At 36.6% G+C, this 13,168-nt stretch overlaps 1 protein-coding gene across 3 annotated transcripts in view; it reads left to right on the forward strand.

Moving 5' to 3' along the window:
* GABRA3 (gamma-aminobutyric acid type A receptor subunit alpha3) overlaps positions 1–13,168 on the forward strand; it is a 358,344-nt gene that overhangs the window by 99,792 nt on the left and 245,384 nt on the right. For all 3 annotated transcript variants that reach the window (XM_032845269.1, XM_032845270.1, XM_032845268.1), the window contains exon 2: positions 12,185–12,361. In XM_032845269.1, the coding sequence (XP_032701160.1) occupies positions 12,222–12,361 (140 nt within the window). In that variant the 5' untranslated portion in view covers positions 12,185–12,221. The remainder of the gene's footprint in view (positions 1–12,184; positions 12,362–13,168) is intronic.

Genomic DNA, 13,168 nt, shown 5'->3' on the forward strand with positions numbered 1-13,168 from the left:
AAAAAAAAAGAAACAATTAAAAAAAGAAAATGAATAATGAAAAAATATAAAAAGAAAAAAATATATATATTATATAAACTAGTTAAAAAACGTTAAAAAATAAAAGGGTAAAAGTTAAAAAAATTTGACAGAAGAAGAGAAAAAATATTGAAAAAGAAAAAAAAATTAAATTAACTGCAAGGCTAAAGAATCATGGGGAGAAAGCCATGAGTTCTGTGCTTTGCTTTCTCCTCCTCTGGAATTCAGCTGCTCTCCTTGGTATTGAAACTGCACTCCTTGGTAGGTGAACTTGGTCCCGGCTGGGTTTCTTGTCGATCTTCTGGGGGAGGGGCCTGTTGTAGTGATTCTCAAGTGTCTTTGCCCCAGGCGGAGTCACACCGCCCTTACCAGGGGCCGGGCTGAATAATCCGCTCGGGTTTGCTTTCGGGAGCTTTTGTTCCCTGAGCGCTTTCCGTAGAGTCCGGAGGACGGGAATGAAGATGGCGCCTGCCCAGTCTCCAGCCCGGAGGAGCCAAGAGCCCGGGGCCCCACTCCTCAGTGCACCCTCAGAGAACAGCGCCCAATTGCTCCCGTCACCCTGGCCTTCGGCCGCGCTCTGAGCTGACCGAGCCTGCGACTGGTTCAAGGTAACCCTGAGCTGAGAGTCACTCCTCAGCTCTGTCTCTGTAGCCGGCTTCCCCGTTCTAATACCTGTAAGCTCTGCGACACTCAGCCACCCCCGATCCTTCTGTGACCCTGCGGGACCCGAGGCCACGCTGACCCCGTGTGGGCTTCACCCCGGTTAAGCCTCTGGAGCGATGTCCCTCAGCAGAACAGACTTTTAAAAGTCCCGATTTTGTGCTCCGTGGCTCCGCCCCTTGCCGGGAGCCGGCCCCTCCCCCCACGGTCTATCTTCCTGTCGCTTTGGATTCATTTCTCCGCCAGTCCTGCCTTTCAGAAAGTGGTTGATTTTCTGTTTCTAGAATTGCTGTTCTTCTTCTCTTCGATCTCCCGTTGGATTTGTAGGTGTTTGCAATCTTTAGATAAGCTATCTAGCTGATCTCCCGCTACCCGAAGTAGTCTCAGCCTGCTACTTCTCCGCTGTCTTGACTCCTCTCCCTTTGTTTTTGTTTCTTAAATTCCACATATGAGTGAAATCACATGGTATTTGTCTTTCTCTGTCTGATTATTTCACTTAGCATTATACCCTGTAAGTCAGTCCATGTTGATGCAAATAGCAAGATCACAGTCTTTTTTTATGGCTGACTAATATTCCATCGTATATATACACTACATCTTCTTTTTTTTTTTTTAAATCATTACGTGACCCCCAGGATAATAATCAATTGTGGTCCTAGGAGCCAAGTACACATCATGAGAATTCATCTTGATGATGCCCAGCTATAGACTTAGTAACATTCTTGACAATGACACTGCAGAGAACATTGCACATGGACCTTATTTTCAAAGATGAAAAATTTGAGATGTCTATATAGACTTCCTGCAATATCTCTATCCCATAACCACTTAGATATTTCCGTGCCCTGATAGCTTTTAGATTAGTAACATTAGCTTCTAATATTCCCTATGACACCACTTAAAACCTACCTTCTGATTGTTTTCTTTTCTTTTTTTTTAATTTATTTCTTTTCAGCGTAACAGAATTCATTGTTTATGCACCACATCCAGTGCTCCTTGCAATTTGTGCCCTCCATAATACCCACCACCTGGCTCCCCCAACCTCCCACCTCCCGCCCCTTCAAAACCCTCAGATTGTTTTTCAGAGTCCATAGTCTCTCATGGTTCATCTCCCCTTCCAGTTTCTCTCAACTCCCTTCTCCTCTCCATCTCCCTATGTCCTCCTTGTTATTTGTTACGCTCCACAAATAAGTGAAACCATATGATAATTGACTCTCTCTGCTTGACTTATTTCACTCAGCTTAATCTCTTCCAGTCTCGTCTATGTTGCTATAAAAGTTGGGTATTCATCCTTTCTGATGGAGGCATAATACTCCATAGTGTATATGGACCACATCTTCCTTATCCATTCGTCTATTGAAGGGCATCTTGGTTCTTTCCACAGTTTGGCAACCGTGGCCATTGCTGGTATAAACATTGGGGTACAGATGGCCCTTCTTTTCACTACATCTGTATCTTTAGGGTAAATACCCAGTAGTGCAATTGCAGGGTCATAGGGAAGCTCTATTTTTAATTTCTTAAGAAATCTCCACACTGTTCTCTAAAGTGGCTGCACCAACGTGCATTCCCACCAACAGTGTAAGAGGGTTCCCCTTTCTCCACATCCTCTCCAAAACACGTTGTTTCTTGTCTTGCTAATATGGCCATTCTGACTGGTGTAAGGTGGTATCTCAATGTGGTTTGAATTTGAATCTCCTTGATGGCCAGTGATGATGAACATTTTTTCATGTGTCTGATAGCCATTTGTATGTCTTCATTGGAGAAGTGTCTGTTTATGTCTTCTGCCCATTTTTTGACATGATTATCTGTTTTGTGTGTGTTGAGTTTGAGAAGTTCTTTATAGATCCTGGATATCAACCTTTTGTCTGTACTGTCATTTGCAAATAACTTCTCCCATCCCGTGGGTTGCCTCTTTGTTTTCTTGACTGTTTCCTTTGCTGTGCAGAAGCATTTGATCTTGATGAAGTCCCAAAAGTTCATTTTCGCTTTTGTTTCCTTTGCCTTTGGAGACATATCTTGAAAGAAGTTGCTGTGGCTGATATCGAAGAGGTTACTGCCTATGTTCTCCTCCACGATTCTTATTGATTCCTACCTCACATTGAGGTCTTTTATCCATTTCGAGTACATCTTTGTGTATAGTGTAAGAGCATGGTCAAGTTTCATTCTTCTACATATAGCTGTCCAATTTTCCCAGCACCATTTATTGAAGAGACCATCTTTTTTCCACTGTATATTTTTTCCTGTTTTGTCAAAGATTATTTGACCATAGAGTTGAGGATCCATATCTGGGCTCTCTACTCTGTTCCACTGGTCTATGTGTCTGTTTTTATGCCAGTATCATGCTGTTTTGGTGATCACAGCTTTGTAGTAAAGCTTGAAATCAGGTAACGTGATGCCTCCAGTTTTGTTTTTCTTTTTCAACATTTCCTTAGCAATTCTGGGTCTCTTCTGATTCCATACAAATTTTAGGGTTGTTTGCTCCAGCTCTTTGAAAGATACTGGTGGAATTTTGATCAGCATGGCATTAAAAGTATAGATTGCCCTAGGCAGTGTAGACATTTTAACAATGTTGATTCTTCTGATCCAAGAATATGGAATGGTCTTCCATCTTTTTGTGTCTTCTTCAATTTCTTTCATGAGTGTTCTGTAGTTCCTCGAGTACAGATCCTTTACCTCTTTGGTTAGGTTTATTCCCAGGTATCTTATGGTTCTTGGTGCTATAGTAAATGGAATCAATTCTCTAATTTTCCTTTCTGTATTTTCATTGTTAGTGTATAAGAAAGCAACGGATTTCTGTACATTGGCATTGTATCCTGCCACATTTCTGAATTGCTGTATGAGTTCTAGTAGTTTGGGGGTGGAGTCTTTTGGGTTTTCCATATAAAGTATCATGTCATCTGCGAAGAGAGAGAGTTTGACTTCTTCATTGCCAATTTGGATACCTTTTATTTCTCTTTGTTGTCTGATTGCTGTTGCTAGGACTTCTAATACTATGTTGAACAAGAGTGGTGAGAGTGGGCATCCTTGTTCCTGATCTCAACGGGAAGGCTGTCAGCTTTTTCCCATTGAGGATGATATTTGCTGTGGGTTTTTCATAGATAGATTTTATTAACTTCAGGTACACTTCATCTTCTTTATCCATTTTTCTATGGATGGCCACTTAGATTGCTTCCATATTTGGTTATTGTAAATAATGCTTCAATAAACATAGTGGTTCATATATCTTTTCAAAATAGTGCGGTTTTTTTTCCTTTGGTTAAATACCCAGTAATGGAATCACTGGATCACATGGTACCTCTTAACTCTATGTTATTATACATATAAGTAAAAATTAAGTATATAATTTTTATCTTTAGATCTGAATTGACTTCTGGCTATTAATTTTATATCCAGGTATTTTCAAAAAGTCTCTTACAAATACTAATAATTTATTTGTTGATTGTCTGAGATTTTCTATATACACAGTCATATCATATCTATCTGAGTTTTGTTTCTTCCTTTCCAAACTTTAACTCTTTTTTTATTCTTATTTTCTTTCACTACCTAGGACTTTTAATAGAAGGTAGAACAGGATTTGCATCATATTCCCTATCTGAAAAGGAAAGTTTTTATAGTTTCTCCTTTTGGTATGTTGTCTTCTATAGGTTGTTTTGTAGAAACACTTCAATAAATCAAAGAAATTCCCTTCTAGTTTTATATTGATAGTCATAACTTTTGTTTTAGATGAATTATATTAATTGATATTCTAATATTCAAATAATTTTGAATACCTAGAATAAACCCAATTTGGACATGATGTATTATTCATTTTAGGTATTGGATATAATTGTTAAATTTCTTCTGGACTTTTGCTAGAAATTTTTTTTTCTCATGCTGTCATTGTCAGGGTTTGAGATTATGGTTTCACTAACTAATAACACACATTTAGGGATATTGCATCTTTTATTATTTATGGATAAATTTACATATAATTTACATTATTTCTTCCTTGAATGTTCAGCAAAACTCATGGGTTAAATCATCTGGTCCTGGGTTTTCTTTGTGGACACACTTTACTGCTCTTTCCATTTATTTACTGTTTACAGGACTATTCATTTTCTCTAATTTCTTCTCGATTCTGTCTTAGTGAGTTCTATTTTTCTATGAATTTGTTCATCTCATATAAATCTTCAAACTAGTTGTTACAAAGTTAAAGTACATGCTTGATCTGTTTGTTAGTTATTCCAATGAATCAACTTTTGGCTTTCTTAATCATCTCTTTTATAAATTATTTTCTATTTCAAAAGTTGATGCTCCTATCTTTATTAGTACGTTTACTATATCAGCTTATTTTGATCTTCTTCATCCATTAAGTTTTTTTTCTTTTTGATATACATATATAAAGCTACATGTTTTTCTTTAAGTATTGTTAGCTGCATGTCAGAAGTTTAAATAGTGATTTTTTTTATTATACACTTATGATGTCCTAATTTGTATTTGGATGTTATTTGGCCATGAGTTTCATATATATCCATATCCTATGTGTGTATATTGTTTTAATCATTTGAAATTTGTTGTAATTCACTTTCTAGTCTTGTACATCTTTATAAATATATCTAGTGAGATTAAAAATAATGTGTATTTTTGTCATCAGTGGATATAGTATTCTATATATTTCCAATATATAGAATATATATTTGAATATATATATTTGAGATTTGTTACTCATCTTGTTAAAATCTTTTCTATCTGTTGTGATTTTTAAAATCTGTATAATCTGTCAATTTCTGAAAGAGGTGTGCTAAAGTACCCCATTATGATCATAGCTATGTCTATGTTTCTTTTTAGTTCCATCCATTTTTGCTTTCCATATCTTAAAGCTGTGTTGTTAGATGTATAGAAATTTATTACATTTCTTGTTAAATTGAACATTTTACCATGTAGAGTTTTCCTCTTTATCTTTAGTAAAAGCTTTGATTTAAAGTTTTTCCTTCCTGAATATTAAAAATAATGTTTTGGTTAATATTTGCATAACATTACTTTTTCCTTTTACTTTCAACTTTTCTGTTCCTTTGTGTTTTAGATATGACTCTTATAAACAATGCATAGCTAATTTAGTTTTAGTATTTTTAATCCAGTCTGATAACCTTTTTATTTCAAATGGGGCCTTTAGAGACTAAAATTGCTAATATATCTGAATTAGAAACTATCATGTTTTAATGTTTTCTATTTAGTATGCCTATTTATTTTTTTTCTTTTATTTCTTATTTGGATTGACATTTCTTAAGTCTTTTTATTTTTTCTCCTCTTCTAATACAGAAGTTATGAAATCTGTTTCTATTTATAAGTTGTGTGTGTCCTACTAAGATGCATGCTTTACTTTTCAAAGTCTTTTTATTTCCAGAAATTATATTTGGTTCTTTTTCAAGTCTCCTACTTTAATATTCATAATGTTCTGTTCTCTATATATGTTTTAAGCTTTTTTATTTGTAGAGATTATAGGTATTTCATCATTTGTGTCTGATAGGAAATATATTTTGAATTGTATTAATCCCAAGCCAGGGAAAATTTTAGAGGTATCCCTCTAAAGGGGAAGCCCACAAAGGAGATAGAATATAAATGGTCAGAGGTGTAGTATAACTAGGGTGGTAACATGGAATTCAAGGACTTTCAGAGGAGAAGGTTGTGGTCAGTGCTGGTTTATGTTTTACCAGGCAGTTACAAAAGAGTAAGAGAGAGGAAAGTGTGTTGAAGACACATGCCAGAGGATGATTTTGTTGATATTATGGACTACATATGTAACCCAAGTAAGGCAAGAAAAGAAGTAAGAACATGAAAATGATAATATGCAATTGAAAGGTGGTAGGATCAAGGGATTGCTGATTAGGAGGGCAGAATAATTAACAGCTTAAAGGTACTGGATGAAAAGGATTGGAAAAGTTGTGATCAGATAGTTATTTGAGTTCATGGATTTGTAATGACAAGATTAAGGACATGACCATGAGAATAAGTGACTAGATTAGGGTGAAGCTGAGGCTCACTGGAGGGCAAGAGGTCAAGGAATTGATCTGTAGTTTACAGTGACCAAGGATTATTACATGTCAAACATAATGCTTAATTATGCCCAGGAATTATGCCATTTAATTCTTATAACACTCCTATATGGCAGTATTATCATTATCAAGTTTTTATAGATGTGAATGTTGAGTCAAATCATTCAACCAATCTCAGATTGCTGTGTGGCATATCAAGAATTGGCAGATATTTCTGGCTTCAAAGCTTATAATAATATTTCTGGCTTCAAAGCTTATAGTAATGGCAGTGCTTTGAGGCTAAGTAGAATTAGATGGCTTCAAATAAAAGTTTTGTGACAAACTGAGGCAAAGAAATGTCAGAGTTGGCTTTATAGTATCTGAATAGCAGCATTTGGGATGCCTCTGTTCAGTTCCAGCAGGTAGTGCCTCATGGCATCCAAGTGGGGAGTTGGTGGGTGGAATATCAGTATCTGGTTGTTTCTAGGTACTGAGATAAAGAAGTTTTAGGAATCCTAGTTGAAGGAGGTGCTGTGTCAGTGCCTTGTACATATTAGATACTCAAAAGTTTGTGATAAAATGAACTTGTATTTGAACAGGATCTAACAGCAGACCTATCCAGGTAGCATGTCTTTATTCAGGCATTTTATGTGTATTATTTAATCTATAATTTTTATGAATATTATTATTCCTATTTTACATTGAAGAAGGAAGTCTTTAAGGCCTAACATGACTAGTATTTGGTAGTTCTGAGTAGTCTCTTGATCTGGTAGTATGAAGGTGATCTTTATACTATCTTACCTCATTTATTGATGTGACTTTTTCAAAATAACATTCATTCATTAACTATTTATTAAGTATGCATTATTTATCAGCATTCTGTGCATTGGGCATATATCTGTAAATAAGACAAGCAAAATTCCTTGTCCCTACTGAGCTTATATTGTACTGGAGTAACAGCCAATAACAAACATACATGAAATATATATTAGAAGTGCAAATGAGATATTACTTAGCCATCAGAAAGGATGAATACCTACCATTTACATTGACATGGATGGAACTGGAGGTATTATGCTACATGAAATAAGTCCGTCAGAGAAAGAAAATTGTCATATGGTTTCACTCATATGTGGAATATAAGAAATAGTGCAGAGGATCATAGAGGAAGAGAAGGAAAACTGAGCAGAAATCAGAGAGGGAGACAAATCATGAGAGACTCCTGACTCTGGGAATCAAACTGAGGGTTGTGGAAAGGGAGGTGGGGGGGAATGGGGTAACTGGGTAATGGGCATTAAGGAGGGCACATGATGTGATGAGCACTGGGTGTTATAGCAATTAATGAATCACTGAACACTACATCAAAAACTAATGATGTACCATATGTTGGCTAATTGAGCTTAAGTTAAAAAAATAAATAAGGGGCATCTGAGTGGCTCAGTAGGTTAAGCCTCTGCCTTCAGCTCAGGTCATGATCTCAGGGTCCTGGGATGAAGCCCTGCATTGGGCTCTCTGCTCAGCAGGGAGCCTGCTTCCCCCCATCTCTCTCTGCCTGCCTCTCTGCCTACTTGTGATCTCTCTCTCTCTCTCTCTCTCTCTGTGTTAAATAAATAAATAAAATCTTTTAAAAATAAATAAATAAAAATAAAATAAGTTTAATTTAGAAAAGAAGTGCAAATGAGGAAGAATAGAACAGGCAACTGCATAGGAAGTGTCCAGGATGTAAGGAAGTATTGAAGTTTTACATTGGGTCATCAGGGAAGGTCTCATTGGGAAAGGAGACATTTGAGCAAAACCACAAAGTGAGAGAAGGAAAAAGTTATCTGGAAATTAGATAGAAAAATAGTCCCAGTAGAGGCAATAGCATTCGCAAAGGCCCTAGGGCTGGAGCATGCCTGTTATATCCAACTGGCAACAAGGAAGTCACAGTGCCTGAAGTGGAGTGAGTGAGAGAGGAGGGTAGTAGAGGATAAGGTTATCCAGCTATCTGGAAATTAGATCATGTAGGTCCTTGTAGATCATAACATAGCTTTTGAACTGGGGAGCAATTGGATTTTGAGCAGAAGAGAGACATGATCTGACTTAACACTTTTAAAGTTCACTCTGTTGTATAGAGACAAGACTTTAGGAAAGCAGGGTCAGAGTCACCAAGCCCAGTTAAGAGGCTTTTGCAATGATCTCAGCAAAAGATGCCGAGTAATAGCAGTAGAGGTGATGACGAGTGGTTTTATTTTGAACATGTTTCTTTTTAAACGGAATGCCAATAAGACTTGCTGACAGATTGGATGTGGGATATGAGACTAAAAGAGGAATCAAGAATGACATCAAAGTTTTTACTCCGAGCAAATGGAAGGGTAATTACCATTACCTGATATTGGAAAGACTACAGGGGGACCAGGTTTGTATGTGTGGGGAGATTGATATCTGAACCTCAGATTTTAACACGTTAGGTTTGAGATGCTTCTCAGACATCTAAGTGCAGATGTGGGTTGCAGGAGATAACAGGGGTAGAGATATTAATTTACAAGTGATCAGCTTATAGATGGTATTTCTTTCTAGTTTGTTAATTGTACTCTCCTTTAGCTCTTGAGCAAAGTGAATTGGTTGAATAAGCATTTGTTATTTTGGCTACGCAATCATGTAGTATTGTGGCTTGAGCATTTGTTAAAATTGTGTGTTCATGTACCATGGATAATCCATTATAATACCAAGATTATCTGAGCCTTCCCAAGGGTTATCCCCTCTTATTTCATTGTCAGTCTGCTCCTATCACAGGCATCTGCCATTGTGCCCATGGTAATCTTAATACATTTATTGGTTGTAAGTTCACATGTCATTGGTGTTTATCCATGTGCTGTACTTACAGGACCATATACCAGAGTTGTCTACTTTTGCAATGTGGCTTGGCTTCTTTATATCAACTTTAAAACTAGTATTAGTATTACATTCTGTTAATGCAGCGTAGTTGTTTAAATGCCCATGTCATCATATGATGTTCCTTTGCTGTAATTTTCAGCTTATTCATCGCAGATGTATGTGCTATACTTCTTTGTTCATATGCTGTAGACAGCTATTTATTCCCTATTGGTCATCATTACTAAAGAGATACTAGTTCTTCATTGTGGCCACTTGTCTCTATATCTTATGTCTCTGCTCCAGGGAGAAATATTTTGAGCATGTTTGCCTACTCTTGGACCATGGCCTTCTGTTTCTGCATCATGGCAGTCTACTCCACTAGTACGCCTATCTGCTCCTAAACCGTGTCACTCAATTCCTGACCATGGGTGCTATGGTACACACAGTGTGTGTTCACACATCATGGTTAAGGGCTGATATACTAATACCTCTTCACATACATCATGGTTGTCTAAGCATACTATAATTATTTATAGCTACATGAATATTTATCATGTTTGAAGGCCCTTTAAGTGTTATGGGTTTCAGTTTATGCATTATGGTCACTTGAAAATTCATCAAGCTTGTCAGAAGAACAATTTTAAGGGTCTTCTGTCCTATAGTCCTTGTTTGTACTTGTTTGATGGTCACCTGAGCATGTATCATGGTTATATGTTCATTTAATGCTAATACCTGCTAATGTGCCACATTTCTGTGTATATATACCAGGATTGGGGACTGTTTTGTATATATTTGCTAACTTGCTAAAGCTACACATTCCAGTAGCATTTTTAATAGAAAAAATTAATTGTGGTTAAAAAGCACATAAAAAATTTAACCACTTTTCAATATGCAGTTTAGTAGTGTTAAGTATTCACACTGTTGTGCAACAGTCAAGTGGCATGCTTTTGATCATGCATAATTTAAAAAGAAGATTTTATTTGACACAGAGAGAAGTACAAGCAGGGGGAGGGGCAGGCAGAGGGAGAAGTAGGCTGTTTTAACAGAAAGCGCAGTGTGGGTCTTGATCCCAGGACCCCGAGATCATGACCTGACCCAAAGGTAGACACTTAACCAACTAAACCACCCAGGTGCCCCTTGATCATATGTAATGTCTTAAGTGTTTACCAAGGCTCTTTTGTCTTGTACAGTGATTATTAGGCTCATGTGCTATGGTTTTCTGACATATAATGTGGTCAAATAGTCTTATACATAAATGTCTTCACATGTATTATAACAATATTGGTTAACAAAATGTTATGGGGTGCCTAGGTGGCTCAGTCGGTTCAGCATCTGCCTTCATAGTGCTCATTTTAAATGATACGCTAGAAGAAGCAAAGCAGGAACTTGTAGTGGGAATCCTAAGCTTGGGTCCTTGCCTAAATGTCCAGACTCTGGGTATGAGCAAAGTTGCCGTATTGTAAAATGCCTAGACAGCAACTCAAAGTAGATGTTTTCTCATCACAAAGATTCAAGAAGACAATTGAATATACAGCTTAGTGGCTGCATTCTTGGGGATGGGATAAATTTAAAAAGACTTGTTCTTTATCTTCTTATCAACCATAATAGCTCTCCAGCTTGTATCTGTGTTACATATTAGTCCCTTACATAAACTTTCCTTGGGAAAAGAGTTTTAAAGCCTTTCATTCTCTCTGGAAGTTAAGTCACTGATAAGACTTAAAAAGAGTATGGTGTTCTTCAGAATTAGGTCTCCTTCTAGTGGTCAGTGTCTCAGATTCAAAGAAGCCATGAGGTTCAGAGATAGCAAGAAAGTGCCACTTTATACTGCTTTCTTAGCTCCATGTCTTAGGTAAACATCCACCAGTCCAGAGTTCGTAAAATAACCTTGCACATAGGCAACTCTAAATCATCAAACTCTATCATCAGTATAACTTGCTGACCTTTTAGGGTCTTCTGTACTAGGAAGATAGACTTGGATTTCTTATGTTGTGGCCCCTAAATGGGGCTGACTTTACCCTCAAACATTTAAGGGGAAACATTATTTTCCTATTCTAGAGCCATGGTGTCTCATCACTCCGCATTTTCTCAGCCTGATTCAGAGGAAACAGTTCATCTACCCTAAGACCTTTGATCTTTTGGAAAATTGCTTAACTGTATTGAAATGAGAATTAATCCCACAAATGCTTTTAAAGAGAGTTCAGGTCTTAATATTCTAATATTTTCTACAATATTACACAGTTAACTATGATAAAAACATTTGTGAGAGCAAAGATCAAATGGGATTGGGGGAAAATAAAATGAAGACATGAGAGAGTATTTTAAATTCTTAGATTATGAATAAATAACTAAAACTGAGAAGACAGGGAAAGAGATGAAAGTATAACCTAAGACTCTGAATTACTGATTTAGAGCTCTTTACTCTTTATTGGATGGGCTTTGGTATATTTAAGAAAGGAGTATGTGGGGAATGAATTTTGGTGGCATTGATGAACTGGGGAAAGGGGATTGTCACATTAATCATTTAATAACTGGATACGAGGAAAGTTAAATGGCTCTAACAGAATTGAATAAAACCTTTTTTTAAACCTTTTTTTCTTTTTTGTCTTCCACCCCTTCTCCTTCCTCTTTTCCCTGAACAGGGATCTCACAGGTCTCTCCAAGTTGGTGCCTGAGAAAATGATAGTCACACAAATGAGTCACTTCTACACAACCAGCCTTGGGTTTCTTTTCCTGATTAATATTTTTCCTGGAATAACTGGCCAGGGGGAATCAAGACGACAAGAACCTGGGGACTTTGTGAAGCAGGATATTGGCGGGTAAGAACCCTTACCTCCTAGAACAAAAGAAAACTCTGATAAATTCTTGCCTTATTCCAAAACTTTTTTTTCCTAGAGGAACTTAGGTACTCTGGTCCCTGATACTTAGACATTACATTTTATTTTATTTTATTTTATTTTGAGCTATATTTCAATTTATTTGTTTATTTTTTTTAATTTAAATTCAATTATGGAGGGCATGTGATGTGATGAGCACTGGGTCTTATATGCAACTAATGAATCATTGAACACTACACCAAAAACTAATGATGTGGACTAATTGAATTTATATTGTATTTTTTAAAAAAATCAGCTCAGACTTACAAGGTAGAAAGAGATCTCAGGGGTCTTCTTGAGCAGCTCCTTAGCTCATGTTTAAATTCCCTCTGTAACATCTTAAAAGCAGTTCATTCCAGCCATTTGTACTCATTTTTTTTCTGTCTTAGATCTCCAACTTGTCACTTTTTATTGGCTCTGTCCTACTAGCATTTAAATGTGATCAAGAATCTCCCATGTTAAATTTAAAAATCTGCCCACCAAATAGTACCTTAAATCTTTCCTACTCTTCACAGTCCTACTTCCTGAAAAAGCAGTTTTTTTTACTGTCTTTACTTACTCATCTCTCATCCATTTTTCCAGTGGTGCTGCCTGACTTCGAGCCTCATGACTCTAAAGCAATTTATACAACTAAGATAGCCAGTGTTGGCTCTGTTACTGAAATGAACACTTGTCTGTTCTTATATTACCCAACTTTTTAAAAATTTTTAGTAGCATGTAGTAACATTCAACGTTGTTGATTTTGCTCTC

Source organism: Lontra canadensis, unplaced genomic scaffold (assembly GCF_010015895.1).
Source record: "Lontra canadensis isolate GAN:19392208 unplaced genomic scaffold, GSC_riverotter_1.0 scaffold161, whole genome shotgun sequence".
In the NCBI taxonomy this organism is placed as follows: Eukaryota; Metazoa; Chordata; class Mammalia; order Carnivora; family Mustelidae; genus Lontra; species Lontra canadensis.